The 15,104-nt window shown below is 57.2% G+C and overlaps 2 protein-coding genes across 8 annotated transcripts in view; both read left to right on the forward strand.

Moving 5' to 3' along the window:
• The window catches only part of Mta1 (metastasis associated 1), a 38,623-nt gene extending 34,296 nt beyond the window's left edge, over positions 1 to 4,327 (forward strand). For 2 of the 7 annotated variants that reach the window (XM_032908557.1, XM_032908560.1), the window contains 6 exons: positions 457 to 609; positions 765 to 848; positions 2,017 to 2,028; positions 3,058 to 3,089; positions 3,409 to 3,560; positions 3,644 to 4,327. In XM_032908557.1, the coding sequence (XP_032764448.1) occupies positions 457 to 609; positions 765 to 848; positions 2,017 to 2,028; positions 3,058 to 3,089; positions 3,409 to 3,560; positions 3,644 to 3,794 (584 nt within the window). In that variant the 3' untranslated portion in view covers positions 3,795 to 4,327. The remainder of the gene's footprint in view (positions 1 to 456; positions 610 to 764; positions 849 to 2,016; positions 2,029 to 3,057; positions 3,090 to 3,408; positions 3,561 to 3,643) is intronic. The other 5 variants (XM_032908559.1, XM_032908562.1, XM_032908561.1 and 2 more) reach the window with 3 other exon arrangements.
• A 3,200-nt stretch (positions 4,328 to 7,527) lies between these two features.
• Positions 7,528 to 12,746, forward strand: Crip2 (cysteine rich protein 2). The gene is given in 8 exon segments (XM_032908567.1): positions 7,528 to 7,941; positions 10,891 to 11,043; positions 11,281 to 11,289; positions 11,292 to 11,420; positions 11,493 to 11,561; positions 11,644 to 11,738; positions 12,064 to 12,121; positions 12,207 to 12,746. Coding segments are annotated over 8 exon segments (624 nt in total). The 5' UTR covers positions 7,528 to 7,898; the 3' UTR covers positions 12,275 to 12,746.
• The last annotated feature ends 2,358 nt before the right edge of the window (positions 12,747 to 15,104 follow it).

The raw sequence follows: 15,104 nt of genomic DNA on the forward strand, positions 1-15,104 counted from the left end.
CTCCCTGGGTCCTGAGCCCCAGAAGCAGCCTCACCCAGGAGGGTGCCAGGATCTGCCTTTTGTGGGCAGGTCCTTGCTCGGGCCAGGCAGGCAGCTCAGTGTCTGGCCAGTAGCCAGCCTTCTGCCATCAGACCTGGTGGCCTGGGTGTGGACGCTGTCTGATGGAGCTGCTGTGTTTATGGGCTGTGTCTGGATCTTGTAAGCTCTTAGCACTTACCCAGCTGTCCTGTCCAAGGCATTGGGCAAGGCTCTACGTGGCTGTCACCCTTCCTGAACATATCCTAGGTAGCCTTCCTGCTCCAGTGCTTTGATCGCTGCTCCAGTGAGCTCTGGTAGCATAGGGACTGCCTCCTTCTAGCCTAATCGATGGGCTTGGGGTAAGAAGGTGTTATTACTGCATGGAACCTACGGGGCTGCTATTTCTGAACTACACCCTTACCTCTTCCATTCCCACAGAGACCCATCCCCGCCCGCCTAAGCCCGACCCTGTGAAGAGCTCATCCAGTGTGCTCAGCAGTCTGACCCCTGCCAAGTCAGCCCCTGTCATCAACAATGGCTCCCCTACCATCTTGGGCAAGAGGAGCTATGAGCAGCACAATGGGGTAGATGGTGAGTCTGAGCTTAAGGACTGGCCCTGTGAAGAGACCAAGGCAGGTCTGCTGGGAGCTGCAGGGCTGGCCCTCTAAGGAAGTCAGGCCTGAGGGCCAAGGGACTAGGGCTAGCCCTGGAGCTCCACGTGACCCTTATTCAACTGGCTGTCTTAGTTGATGGTGTTTTCTCTCCCTCTCTCTCCTGTTCCTGGGCACTGCCAGGCAACATGAAGAAGCGCCTCTTGATGCCCAGTAGGGGTAAGGCCTGGGGCGGCCGCTGGTGGGGTGCTGTGGCCAAGTCCTGTCGTGATGCCTGTGTGTACTGTCTGCTAGCAGACTGGGCGGTTCAGGGCACGTACAGGGGCAATCCACACAGACCCGGCCACAGCCCATACTTCCTGTAGACTTGTCTCTTGGTGGAGGGCCCAGGAACCCTGGGTCTCTGGCCGTGGCCTGTCTTGGCCTGAGCCATGGGTGGACTGTCCTTGGACGAGGCCCCTAGTGCCCCCACTGCTATCGCGCTGTGACTGCTCGCATGCCTTCAGCCTTGCTTGTAGGGCGGCTAGTGCTACCTGCAATTTTTGTGTGCCCTGCCTGATGGGGACATTAGGGATGGGTTGGTGGCTAAACTTACATACGGCCCTTGTGTCTGCTGAGGATTAGCTTGGAGTCTGCTGATGGGGTAAGGGTTGTGGGGCACAAACCTGCTCTGGGGATGAGGGATAGCACCAAGTCTGGATGTCAGTGTGGGAAATACTAGCCAGCCAGCATGAGCCTGCTCAGGCCCCTCCCCAGCTATCAAGACAAGAGCCCAGGAGGTAGCAGTGGGCAGTGACTATCTCACATACCTTATTCCCTCAGGATACTCCCTCTCAAGGTTGCTTTGGAAGCTTGCCAGCTGTCAGGTACCCAAGCAGGGATATCCCTTTAGTGTGGCTATGAGACCGGCCATGCTATGTACACCTCAGTCCAGGGGCCCAGGCATGGCCTCCCAGACCTTGCTCTGGTTTCAACAAAGAGCTTTTCATTTTCACTGAACTTTTTTAAAGTCTGTCATAAAGACTTGGGTATAGAATGTAGTAGGAACTCATTGGCCCTGTGCGTGCTCTAGGCAGCTCCCATGTCAGGGGGCGTAGCCACAGAGAAGTGGCTGTTGTGAAATTGTAAAACTAGGCCTCAGTCCTGGAAGTAGCCTAGGAGCCACAGGCTAACAAGTGGTGCGCCTCAGGCCTGGCCTTGCGTAAATAAGCAGGGTACATGGGAACTCTGGGCAAGGTGCTAGCCCCTGGCACCCAAGGCTCTTAACTCACTAACCCCTGCCCCGTACTGCCTGCTGCTCTGCCCTGCGGCTTAGCTGCCATGTGCATGCCGCTCACTCTAACCCTGGCCTGTATCTTCTCTCTCTGCCGCCTCATCACTCTGGCAGGCACTTACCTGGGTAAGTAGTCCCCGTGACAAGGCTTTGTGTGGGCACAGGGTTGGGGTCCCAGTAGGTACTGTGAGCAGGCTGTGCCTGTCTGGGTGCCACAGACCAGGAAACGGGTCCCTGGGAGCCAAACGAGTTACTAGGGAAAGGCTAGAGCCAGGGTTCCAGGGCAGGTTGCAGGTAGAGGACATGGGGCAGACTGTTGTTTCTTAGAGACAGGCAGGCTGTAATCTCACACTTGGGAGACTGAAGCCAGTAGGATCTTGGGTTCCAGGTAGCTGGGATACATGTTAAGACCCTGTCTCCAAATATTTTTTTAAAGAAGAAGGAGCTCTCCAATGAGAAGTGTGTGGAAGTTGGTGGATTGTCATGGGTCCAGTGGCATAGCCAGGCATGGTAGAGGAGTCCTGTCTTGTTCCCTGCCTGGGGCCAAGCCGTCCAGGGACCTGTTTGGCATACATGCTTACACATGGCAGCAAAGCTGGGGTACAGCGCTTGCTGATGTGGACCGCAGCTGGCACTCCTGCTGGGGTGGGATGCGAGAGCCTCGAGTTTGCCTCTCTGCCTCATTCCAGTGACATCTCAGTATCTTCTTAGACCCTCAGCCTGCGAGCATGCTGCTGTCACCAGAGATGTTTCCTACCTAGCATCTGCTGTTAGTGTTTTGAGCAACCAGCAATTGCTGCCCTAAGGATAGAGATGACAGCCTGCAGCTGCTCTGGATGTCCATAGACTTCACCTGTCTGTCATAGCCTGTGTCTGAGGCCTCTGGCCTTCTACCTGGAGCCCAAGTTGCCAAACTGCTGTACCTTCTGTGGCATATACATATATATGTGTGGTCCGTGGGGTTGGCAGAGCTGTGGGCCCACCTGGGCTAGCGAAGAGCATCTTACAGGCCCGTTGTGTGGGCTTTGGTTGGAGGGGTGGCTCACGAGGTACATGCCCACTTCCACTCTCATGGACTTGGAAGTGTTCCCAGTCAGTGTGGATGCTGAATGCCCTTCCCCTGTTTTGGCCTCACTTTGTGTTCTCTTTCATCAGGTCTGGCAAACCATGGACAGACCAGGCACATGGTAAGAATGGGTGACTGGAGACTTGGCATGCTTCTGTATGTGCACACATCCCTCAGGGTGTTGGGGAAGTGGCCCGGGTAGCTCCCACTCCTCACCAGGTACCATGGAGAGCATCTGGGAGCCCTGGCCAGACCTAACAGACAGTGTAGACCCAGTGCATTCAGGTCTCTACAGCCCTCCAGGGGCTGCCTACCTGGGCTGTGGGTTAGCTATGGAACCTTGAGGCCTGGCTGCCCATGGGGCTGGGGGTCTTGGGCTGAGGGTTATAAGGTAAGGGCAGGGTACTGTGTTCCTGTGCTCATACATTTGTTTACCACAGGGACCAAGTCGGAATCTCCTGCTCAATGGGAAGTCCTACCCCACCAAAGTGCGCCTAATCCGAGGCGGCTCCCTGCCTCCAGTCAAGCGGCGGCGGATGAACTGGATTGACGCCCCAGATGATGTATTTTACATGGCCACCGAGGAGACCAGGTTGGAGCCTTTCCTGGGACAGGATGGGATGGGAGTCTTCAGCTGCCACCTTCTGGTTTTTACTGGCTTACCTCTTCCCACAGGAAAATCCGAAAGCTGCTCTCATCTTCAGAAACCAAGCGTGCTGCCCGCCGGCCCTACAAGCCTATTGCCCTGCGCCAGAGCCAGGCCCTGCCGCTGCGGCCACCCCCACCTGCACCAGTCAATGACGAGCCCATTGTTATTGAGGACTAGGCGGTCACCCACAGTGGCCTGCCTGGGCCCCTCCATCAGCCCCAGAGTATCCAGTGAGGCCTGCAGAGGCCAAGCGGCCTCCCTCCCCCACCAGACTGCTGCCCACCCCACCCTCTGTTTCCGTAGTGCCCCAACTCCTGCCCTCACACGCAGAGAAACTGCTCCTCTGGTGGACATGCGGGGGAAGAAGTGTGGTCTAACTTATTCCAAGACACCGAGGAGTCCTTTTTAGCTTTGTGTTTACTTTCTGGCTGGAGCAGAGACGAGGAGTGCCCTGGGCCGTGGGCTGCAGGGCTTCTCAGCTGGGGTGGGCTCTAAGGTTTTGTTGTGTTCTGTTGAAGGTGCCATTTTAAATTTTATTTTTATTACTTTTTTGTAGATGAACTTGAGCTCTGTAACTTACACCTGGAATGTTAGGATTGGTGCAGCCAGCAGCGGCCAAGCTGCCTGGCAGGGTTGGTCCCTTGTCTTTTCAAGTAATTTTCATATTAAACAAAAACAAAGAAAAAAATCTCATAAAAAGGAAAACCCCAGCAACCCCTTCTGTGTCTTTTGTTCCCAGTCCCCCTCCTGGTTTAGGGGTCCCACCTGCTCTAATACCCAGAATACCCAGGGCATCCCTTGGCTGATACACGGCCAGGCCCAGAAGGATGGGCAGTAGCCACAGGCTAGGGTCAGCCTAGTGCTGGGGTCTTACTCGGGCTGGCGGAGTGTACCACTCTGAGACCTGTTCCTGCAGGCCTTTGGCCCAGTGCCTGCTGCCCTTCCGAGAGGGCCTGGCCACCGAGGGCCACTTTAGATGAAGTTGTGCTGACAGTGTCTCACACAACACAAGGAGAGCCGGCCTCCCTGAGGCCCGGCAACTTCTCTCTAGCAGGGTTTTCTACCTGGGCCGGCTTGACGCAGATTGGTAAGGTCCAGGCCCACGCCCCCACCGCCCATGCACAGCAGAACCCCCTCCCCCTGTGCCCAGCAGACCCCGTGCCCAGCTGTCAGGCTCGCCGTACCGCGCCGCCCTGGCAGGTGTCCTTTTCTCAAGAATTTGCTCACATTTCTGCCCAGAAATCCTATCTGTGCCTGCGCCTGCCCTTGCAGGCCTGGAGACAGGTGCGGGCGGGCCTGGCCAGCTACCGGCGGGAGGTGGGCGGGCGGTGGGCGGGCTCTGCAGACCATCATCCTTCAGGCTGCCCAAGAGAAGGGTCACAGACCCTTCTGGGAACAGTGGAGTCTTTCGTCCCCTGCCTCCCGCCTCTGCCTTACCCAGGCGCCTGTGATGTGTGAAAATCTCAGACGGGATTAAAATAGAAACCATTTATGCCCCCACTTGGGATAAAGATAAGGGGTATCTTGGATCCCCGGAGGGAGCTTGTGATGGGGCCTTATCGGGGACAGGCCAGGTGTCTGGGACAGTGTGGTGACATATGCCCTACTCATGTCCCTAGGGTCGTTGGGTTTCTCCCAGTTGATCTGGCCTCTACCTTGTCCTCCGTTCCTCAAGGACTCTCCAGGCTTGAAGGGCCTCCGGTGAGTCCTGCTCCCATCTGGGAGTCTGCAGGGAGCTTGGCTCTAGCGAGGTACACATGAGGCCCCTTCTGACCTAGTTCTCTCAGCTCCCCTCAGCCACAGGTCATTTCCCAAAGGCTGAGCCTGAGTACTGAGACTTCATTTGTAAGTGGGCCCCAGTACCCTGTGTGTCTTGGGCCATGTGTCTACCTTGGCTGATTGGACATCAAAGCCAAGGTGAAGAATGGGAAGCTGACATAGACTGGTAGCTTATGGGCCCAGGAAAGTAATCTACTCTACCCTGAAGCCTTTCAATGAGGAAAACGACTAGGACCCATTCTATGATGGTCAGGCAGGCGTGACCCGAGAGACGGGTGCTGGCTTGAAGACCTGTCCTAGACTCGGTCTGCCTACCTGCCCAGGATATAGCTCAGAGCCTTCATTCCAGGCTCTGCCATACCTAGCCATGGGTTCCCCTCCAGTAGACCTGTGACCCTGCCCTAGGTGACCGAGCACATCAAGATAGAACTCCAAGGTATTTCTTACCTTACTGGGGCCCTAGAAGACTGCTGCTGACCTGCCCCACACCACACCATCTACCATATGCATAGATGAGAGAGCCCACTAAGGGATGATCAGCTTGGGAGCCAAGACCCAGATGAGTCCGTCCTAGCTATAAAAGAAGGGACCCTGTCCAAAAAGCACTGTGGAAGCCTTTACCTACCTCTTCCCTTGGCTGGTGTGTCCAGATGTGCCTGCCCCTGTGATCCTGTTACTGCCCTTCTGCCCTCCACAGCTTTGGGAGTGGAGGCCAAGGCTACTGTTTGTCATCGACCCATGTGACTTCCCGTTAGGCTCACACAGTCCCATAGCCCTCCTTGATTGTCCAGGGACCCAGCAGAGTGGGTCGGACAAAAGTTGCAATTAAGCCCTCTTACCGGGCCCTTCTCTGACCCCTTCTCTCCCTGGGCATCTAGCCAGTATCTCCTGTCATTCTTTTGTGGCTACCCACTGGAGGGGGCCTACTCCTACCTACTCTTTCATTAGGGCTGGGCACCCTTGAGGCCTTTCCAGAAGACTAGCTGTGCCTAGCCCAGTCAGCCCTGTCTTTCACTGCAAATATTAGTGGTGGGGTGGTCAAGCAGGCTGGTACCCAGGGTCCACAGGATTCCTAAGGTGGGAAGCTGGAGAGGGCACAATAATGAAGGCTTGGGTTGGAAGTCATAGGACACCCATGAATTAATTCAGCCTGAACAGGAACCTCGCTATGAATGGTCTGTCCAGGAAGGCTTCCTTACTGGCCTCTTACCTTGGCTGGCATGTGTCCACAGGTGCCAGGGGGAGCTGGTCTGGCTGGTCAGTCAGGCTTGGAGGGGGCGGCACATGTTTCTGGGCTGTTGTCACCATGGAAATGGCAGTTACTGCAGGATATGTGGGCAACGGAAGGGCCACCACATGGAGCCAGAATAGTAGGCCGTGGATCACCGATATGCCTGGCACCTGGGACCACTTGGCTCCCAGTGTATGGGCTGGACAGAGAAATGAAATATGGGTGTCCAGCACAGCCGTGAGGTAACTTGGGACGAGTATCTTAGAGTCAGCTGCCCAACCTGGGTCGGATCAACAGAGTTTGGGACCTGTAGGGTGTTTGTTTCTCAGGCTCAGTGCCCAGGTTGGGTCAGGAGGCTCAAAGAGAGGCCTGTGGTTCCATGGGAGTTGGTGGACGGCAAGCCAGCTCTTAGCGGGAAGGAAAATGGGAGGGGTCTATTCTGAGGACAAGGTGGGAGACCCTGTCTGGGAAGCAGGATTTCTGGCTCTGTTGCTCTACAGAATGCATTGGGGCCAGAATTCTGGGAGTCAGAGACCCTAGTCTGAGGAAGAGCTGCTGCGAGCAGCCTCACAGAAGGGTTTATTAGCCCACAACACAAGGCGGAGGAAATTCTCAGGTACCCAATTCCTCCAAGGATAGAAGTGCCTTAGAGGCCAGTGCACCTGCGGCCCTTTCAGAGCCTGCTCTGGCTGACTCCACCCCTCCCCCACTCATCCCAGTGGTTTCTTAAGCTGTTTTTGGAATTGGTGGCGCTTACAAGTGAGCCTCGCCCGCCCCTCCTTCAGCACCACAGACAGGACCGCGGCGCCCCGCCCGGAATCCCATGCTTCGTGCTTCTGTGCAGCGAGGCCGTTGCTATAGAAACGAAGCAACAAAGGGAGGCGGCGCCGGGAGGCGGGAATGGCGGGGGGCGTCCCGCGGGCTTCTCCTGCCCCCCCCCTACCACGAGCAGGCCCGGGCCTCAAGACCTAGAGCTGGGGATCCCAAGTCCGCTCTCCAGCTAGAGATCACAATGTGGACATGGAATCCTCGGGCGATCCCTGCGGACGCCACCCCACTCCGGAGTAGGGGGCGCTAGGCCGGACCCTTCCGACCCTGGCAGGTGCGCCCCGCCTGCAGCGCGCCCAGCTGCTGGCGTCCCCGGGGCGGGCTCCTGAAGCCCCGCCCAGGTCTCGGAGCCAATCGACGTCCGGGGGCGGGCGGGGCAGGCGCGGGCGGCGGCGCAGAGAGGAGCGCGGGTGGAGGGCGCGGACCGACCGAGCGCACCGACCATGGCCTCCAAGTGTCCCAAGTGTGACAAGACCGTGTACTTCGGTGAGTATCCACCCGCCGTCCGCCTTCTCCTCTAGGCCCCTGTCTGACAGCCACACCCCGTAATGTACACGGATGGGGTGCGCAGCCACGGTCTTGGGATGCGCGATCGGTAGCTAAGCTCGCCACGCTGCTTTCGCGGGTGCGGCCCGAGGCTCGAAGGTAGTGCTGCGCGGGGCGAGGGAGGCCACCTGAGATCCTGGAGAGGCGGGTGGCGTCGGGTGGGTTCGGAAGCGCTCGGTAAGCACTGGGCGAGGTACGCAAAGTCCTGGGTCGGCCGGGGCTAGGAGCGCCCTCCTGGCCACCCTCTTGTTCAGCTTATCGCCCTTCTTCAGCGCCGCTCTTCGGGGCGGGATCCAATGAGGTCCGACGCCCCGAGACAGGTTCGTTGAGATCCCCGGGGTCCGGGCATCTCCTCCTCACCCTGTGGCTGCCTCCCAGCCTGCACATGGACCCACTAGTGTGACCGGGAGTAGCGAGTGACCCCAGTGCTAACTTCGACCTCTGCCCAGGCCTCTGGACCAGGTCTGGGATTCCGGATTCAGTCCAAGCGGGGGCGACCTTGGCTTCTGCCTCTAACGTGCTCCAGCTTGCTCCCTTTCTTGGCCATTTGCCTCGGCAGTTTCACCCGGGGTGGGGCACCGGTGACACGTCTTCCTCCAGGAGCTTGAGAATGCACTGGGTGACTAGGACCCTGGCCTCTTGGAGGTCAAGGCCATCAGGGGAGGAGGTTATGGTATGCGGGAATGTCTGATTGGTTCCTGTTTAAGGTAGCCCCTGAAGGCAGTCACCTTTATCAAGCCTCCCCTAGTCCCTGATCTGCCAACCTCCCGGGGGCTATGCTCCTAGCTGAGCAACTTTGTCAGAGTGTCAGAGTAGCAGTATAGCTGCCACTGAAAGACTCAGGACTAGAATAGAGGAAGACAGGGGCCTGCAAAACAAAACAAAACAAAACAGAATCTCTTCTGCTTTTCCCAGAACAGTAGTCAGTGTCCAGGTCAGTGAACTTCTTCAGTTGACGGGAGTAGAGTAGAGGAGAGGCCACTTTTGTTTGTTCCCAGAGTGGAGGGACCGGATTTGGCTTGGAGTTGTTCTGGGTGGCCTGGAGCCAGGGGTTTCCTGTTGCCTCCTGGAGGGGACAGATTGCCTGACTTCAGTCCTTTTCCTACGGAGAGATGTCTAACAAGCCCCCGAGTGAGGACGGTCCTCGGGGCCGTTCTGTATGACTTTGCCCCAGACCAGGCCAGCTCTGGACTCTCTGGGGCCTTAGCCAACAGGCACCCGGAAAAAAGCACTCTGCCTGCTTGGGCGCTTCTGGCTCTCAGCAGAAAACAAAGGCTCCTCAGAGTCGGCTGGCTTCTGTTCTGTGGGGAGGCCATGGGGGTCCAAAATAATGCCCTTCTGCCTAGCTAGTCTGTGCCCTAGCAGCCCACTTCCGAGTGTACTCCAGGCCCAAGGGACCCCCGGGGTGCTATGAGTCTGATTTTCTTCCAGAACACAATGCCAGGTAGGGAGAGCATTTCCTTCCAAGCGATTAGACCCGATCAATGCTGTATTCCCAATTTGGGTTGGTAATGGGGCCATCGACCCAACCAGTGGGTCTGAGGGTCAGCTCCCTGCCCCAACATGGCCCACATCCCAGAGCTGGCTAGAACAGAGTGGTTTTGGCAGCTCTGAGCTGCAGCTGCCACAGCCCCTGATGGTGGCTATCCCAACAACCTCCTTATCACTGTCCTGAGAGAGAGTGCCAGACAGGCATGAGAGCCAAGCCCGCTTTCCGCCCAGGTGGCCCCTGCCTGTTCGGGCTCAGACCTAGCAAGGTTCTGGCTCACCTGTGTCTTAGCATCACAGAAGAAACTAAGCAGTACTGTTGGGGGCAAGGGTCTGGGGGTTCCCGGAGAACACCTGTCCTGCCCGTGCCCAGCAACTTAGGACTGCAGAGAGCCTGGCTTAGCTGCAAGGAGGATCCAGGCTTGCTGCCCAGCGCGGGGAGGCGGGGGGGAGGGGGCTCTCAGAGTAGGCTGTGCTCCTTGGTGTTTGCCAAGGTTGTCCAGAGGAGGCATGGCCCCAGAGGGACCAGTGGGCCGCTCTTGAGAAAGGCAGACTGGAGAGCTAGCTAGCTGTTTCTGTTATCCTCAGAGTGGAAAGCCAGAGCCAAGCAAGCATAACACCCCTCCCTCCTCCCCCGCCACTCTGGCCTGGCCCCTTCCCTTTGGAATTCCGGCTCTCCGCTCAAGCCCTTCTTCCTGCCCACTTCTCCACCCTTTTCCTGCCTTACTCCCTTGGGGAGGCCCAGGCTTCCGTCCATTGGGATGTGGCTTAGCAGTCATTGCCCTGGCCGTGGCGGGGTGGGGTCCACAACCCTCAGCTGCTGGTCGCAAACCTTTGGCGCCAAACTGGCAGCTGGAGGCAGTGGGTGGAGTGAGAGACCTCAGGGCTTAGGATGAGGAAACCAAATAGGGATCTTTCCTGGTGGTCCCTCACCTGGTGCTGAAGATCAAGGGCTTTTCTCTTGGCAGTGGGACTCTGCCTGGCTCTGTGGGGAGGGAGAGAGGTGTGAGGAGACCACCGTGGGGGTGAGGCAGGGATTTTGAGGAACAAGGTATAAATAGGTACATTGAGCAGACACGGAGGGGTTAAACCAAGTGCATGGGCTGGGACTGCTTCGGGGATGAGCAAGGACAAAAGGGCTCCAGGATGGCTGAGGGAGCCTCTGTCAACAGTAGCCTAATCTGGGAGTCACCATGGGTGGGGTGAGAGTGCAGCTTGATGTCTGCCAGGAGGTGTGAAATGTAGGGATATGGGCCTGGAAACTTATGGACTGCAAGAAGACTGAAAGCCTGTTCTCTGACCTCCTCCTCCGCCCCCTCCTCCTGCCCCTCCTCTTCCTCATCTTCCTCCTCTTCCTCTTCTTCCTCTTCCTCTTCCTCCTTCTCCCCCTCCTTCCTACAGCCGAGAAGGTGAGCTCCCTGGGCAAGGACTGGCACAAGTTCTGCCTCAAGTGTGAGCGCTGCAACAAGACACTGACGCCCGGCGGCCATGCTGAGCATGATGGGAAACCCTTCTGCCACAAGCCCTGTTATGCCACACTGTTTGGACCCAAAGGTAAGCAGGGTCCCAGACAGGCCTCAGATGATCTGGGACAGCTCCTGTGTATGCCGGGTGGGGGTAGGCTGGGGAGGGTCGGGAGTGGGGAGTGAGTAGGTTCCGTCTGCCCTTTCCTTCCCTCTTCTCCTTCTCTGTGACCCTCCTACCCTGAAAGCCTTGGGAGAAGTTCTGTGTGAGATGGGTGGGGGGTCAAGGCGTCCAACCACTAGTCTCCTAACATGCCTGCATCTACAGGCGTGAATATCGGGGCGCTGGTTCCTACATCTACGAGAAGCCTCCGACGGAGGCCCCTCAGGTCACTGGCCCCATCGAGGTCCCTGTGGTACGAACTGAAGAGCGGAAGACCAGCGGGCCCCCCAAGGGTCCCAGCAAAGGTGGGATAGACTCTGGGTGGGGCTTGGATATGGGTAGCCAAGATCCACCCTGACCCAATTTCACCTCTCCAGCCTCTAGTGTCACCACGTTCACTGGGGAGCCCAACATGTGCCCTCGATGCAACAAGAGAGTGTACTTCGGTAAGTGACTACCCAGCCCCCTGACTCGAGGGACCCTGTACCTCAGAGTTGGGGTTACCACCACCCTTCTCCTCCCTCTCAGCTGAGAAGGTGACCTCCCTGGGCAAGGACTGGCACCGACCGTGCCTGCGCTGTGAGCGCTGCTCCAAGACACTGACCCCAGGCGGGCATGCTGAGGTAAGGGGTGCAGTTGGGGTGTAGGAGTCAAACGGAGCTCTAGGAGGGGACGGAAAGGAAGAGCGTGCTGGAGTAAGGATTCTGGAATTCTGCCACTGGGAGGCTCCTTGAGCTGGGGTTGCCCTAGGCTAGGTGTACTGCCCTCTCTGGCCACTAGAGGGCAGATCTGCGGATACTCCCAGGGGCTCTGCTATTCCCAGCGAAAGTGAAGACTCCCTAAGTATTCTCAGGGAGCAGGCTACCACGCGATGAAGGTCTCAGGTATCTGGGAGAGTGAAGGAAGGGAGGGGGTCCGTGCTCAGCACTCTCTCTGCACTGCCCACAGCATGATGGCCAACCCTACTGCCACAAGCCCTGCTATGGAATACTCTTTGGACCCAAAGGTGAGTAGAGGAAGCAAGGACCCCTTTCCCTCCCCCACATCCCTGTTGGTTCCGGCTCAGCCACCCCAGCCACTCTTCTCCACAGGAGTGAATACTGGTGCTGTGGGCAGCTACATCTACGACAAGGACCCGGAAGGCACAGTTCAGCCTTAGATCTGCAGATGCTGCCCCTCTCGGTCCCCTGTTTGATCCTGAGGGAGAGTGACCTGCTGCCTAGTCCTGCCTCAGTGTGTCTCACCTGCAATTCCAGCACCTAAGTGGTGGAGGAGAAAGCCTGGCTAGTCCTGGAATTTCAGCTCCCTTGGCCACCTTGCCATGTCCTATGTTGCCCGTGGTTTACTTTCTGTCAGTGTGCCTCCATAGCCCCATGGGTCCTGTGTCCCCATGTCCCTGATAACTCTCCAAGGTGGCTATCCTAAGATATCCCTTTGCCCATACCTGCCCGCCAGTATTATTTATGCTCTGCTTGCCAGTGATGGCCATGAGCTAGCTCACAGCATTCCCGGGGTGACGGCACCCCAGCAAGGAGCCCTTTGCTGGTTCCCACACTACTCCCTACTTATCCTCACATGGTTCACAGCTATGGAGATTTGCTGTCAATAAATAGTTTGGTTTAAAGATTGCAGGACTTAGTGTCGTGTGATTGTGTGTGTGTGGAGGGGTGTAAACCCAGGACTGTGTCCCTTTCTCTCTCCACAGACATCCCCTTGCACCCCTGGGCCCAGTATTGGTAGGGATGTAGTCCATAAGCATTTCCGAACTGGGGAGGCTGATTTAGGCATCAGTGCCAACACTGACATATGTGGGAAGCAGGGAGGGGCTGCACTGGGCAGAGGTGAGGTGATGGACGGAGCGGTGGGGGGGGGGATCCTTTGAGGACACAGCTCTGAAGCAGTGTAGAAGTGAGGTTTATACCTGTGACGAGCACGGGGGAACACCTCACAGGTGTGTGAGGCCCAACTTGAGAAAAGCAGGAACCATGGAATGAGGCCTGGAGATGGAGTTTAGAACAGCCTAGAAGTCCTGAAGTGGAGGACAGCCTAGTACTGGGCGGAGAAGTGCGTGAGAGAGCAAGGGTGCTGTTAGATGCTCTGCCTTAACCTGTCTCTAGAGTATAGCCCAGGGATAAATAAGGACAGGGTTTGTCGTGAGGCCGTGAACTGAACCGTGTCTTCTCAAGTGGGCCAGGTTCTGGGACTGCAACCGGCTTCTCACAGTGGGCGTGTCCGTCTTCCATTTGCTTTTCCCAGAATGCCCACTAGACGGCGCCCCTGTATTTCAGTGGAGCTTGGGGGAACCTCTGATCTGCCTCAGCTAGTCTTGTTCCCTTCAATCCAAGTCTCAGAGCGTCTGGGGCAAGTGGCTCCCAGATCTGGTCACTGCCACGGGGTAAGAAGATTTTTTAGGTTTGCCCCTGGCTTCTTGTTCAGCCCTGTAGGCCACTGACACTGGTGTGACTGGGTGGGGCTATTGTCCTATGAGCTGGTTGCAGAGTCTGGTTGTTTGCCCCTCTCTTCACCCTCGCCAAGAAAGGTCCAGCAGGTATTGGGCTCGGGGACTCCTGCCCCATATGACCTCTCCCACCAAGATGCCGCTCCTTGGCTGCACATTTTGGATAGAGCTGGGCAGCCCGAGCTCTTCTTGATTGGCAGTGCGTGGGAGTAGATGGGGACGATGAATTGTCAGTCCTCGGAGCAGAAAGAATTCTAGCATCTCAGCCCGAAAGAATCGAAGAGGCTGGCCCTTCTGGATCCTGGGCGGGACCTTTGAAGACGAGAAGGGGATTTCCCTGGTTGGGTCACGAGGGCAGGGGTCTTCCCAGGGCAGATTCATCCCCGCGCCCGCGGGCAGCTTTGCTGTACATCGGAGGGGGGGGCGGGGCAGGATCTGGCCTTTTCCTGCCGAGGAAGATGACGTTGCTTGGTGTTTGTTTCCAAGGAGTTGTCGTGGAAACGCGGCGGTGCTGCGACTGTTTGTCTGGGTCTTGTTGCCAGGCGGTGTCCGCTGCATTGCCAGGTCGCGTCAGTGGCACCAGCTTCCGATGCGCCCAAGATGAAGGAGAGAATGGAAGCCTTTGTCTGGCATCCACCCTTCTGGGAGACTGCCCTGAGCTTTTCTATCTCCCAAATAAACACCTAGACTCGGAGATGCCACCTCACCCCATTCCAAATTTTGCCGAGTCCAGAACCTCACCAGGAGACAAATAGCCCGGGCTGCTCTGCACGGTTTAGTTCCAAGAATTCCCCTGACACGCCCTACCACGCATCCACCACCCACGCACCCACCACCCACGCACCCACCACCCACCTATCAGTCTTGCTGTGCTCTCCAACCAGGCTCTCCTAGCTCCTCTCTGCTTACTAGTATACTCAGCTGGACTTTATGGGGTGCCCAGCCTATGGCTCCTTCTCCCCATTTACCTCAGTCTTAGATCATCTTGCCAACACTCTAGCATCCTTCCTCCTGCCTAGCCTTGCTTTTCTTGGGCCAGCGACTCCTGCATCGGCCCTGGGTACCCTTCCGCCTGAGTCTTCCTCAAGCTCCTGGCGGCTAGCAGATCCCATTTAATCTCAAGATCTGACACGGCTGGCCTGCTCACTGGCTGCTGACTGAAGCCTGTGGGCAGAGTATCAAAAGGATCGCCATGTGCTAGTGCTCGGACTATGAGTGGGTGCAGTTCTGGCTGGCCGGAGCCCAGGGTGCCAGGTGTGGGCAGCTCTTTTTCCCAGGCCAGACTGTCTGTGGGGGGTGGGCTCCAGGCCATCAGCTGTTGGTTTGGAGAGACTGGAATTCCTGGGCTTTGGCTCCAGGAAGCAGTCACTGAGCACTGGGCAGACCTCAAGGAATGCAGGGTTTAGAGTATCCTATCTGACCAGATTATAGGTCCTAGGTAGGGAGTTCTACCAAGAGAAGGGTGGTTACGGAGTCCTGTTTCCACTGTCTACCACCCGCTTCCTGGCCCTGACGTGTTACTTCTGGAAAA

The sequence above is a fragment of the Rattus rattus genome, chromosome 7 (genome assembly GCF_011064425.1).
Source record: "Rattus rattus isolate New Zealand chromosome 7, Rrattus_CSIRO_v1, whole genome shotgun sequence".
NCBI classification, from domain to species: Eukaryota; Metazoa; Chordata; class Mammalia; order Rodentia; family Muridae; genus Rattus; species Rattus rattus.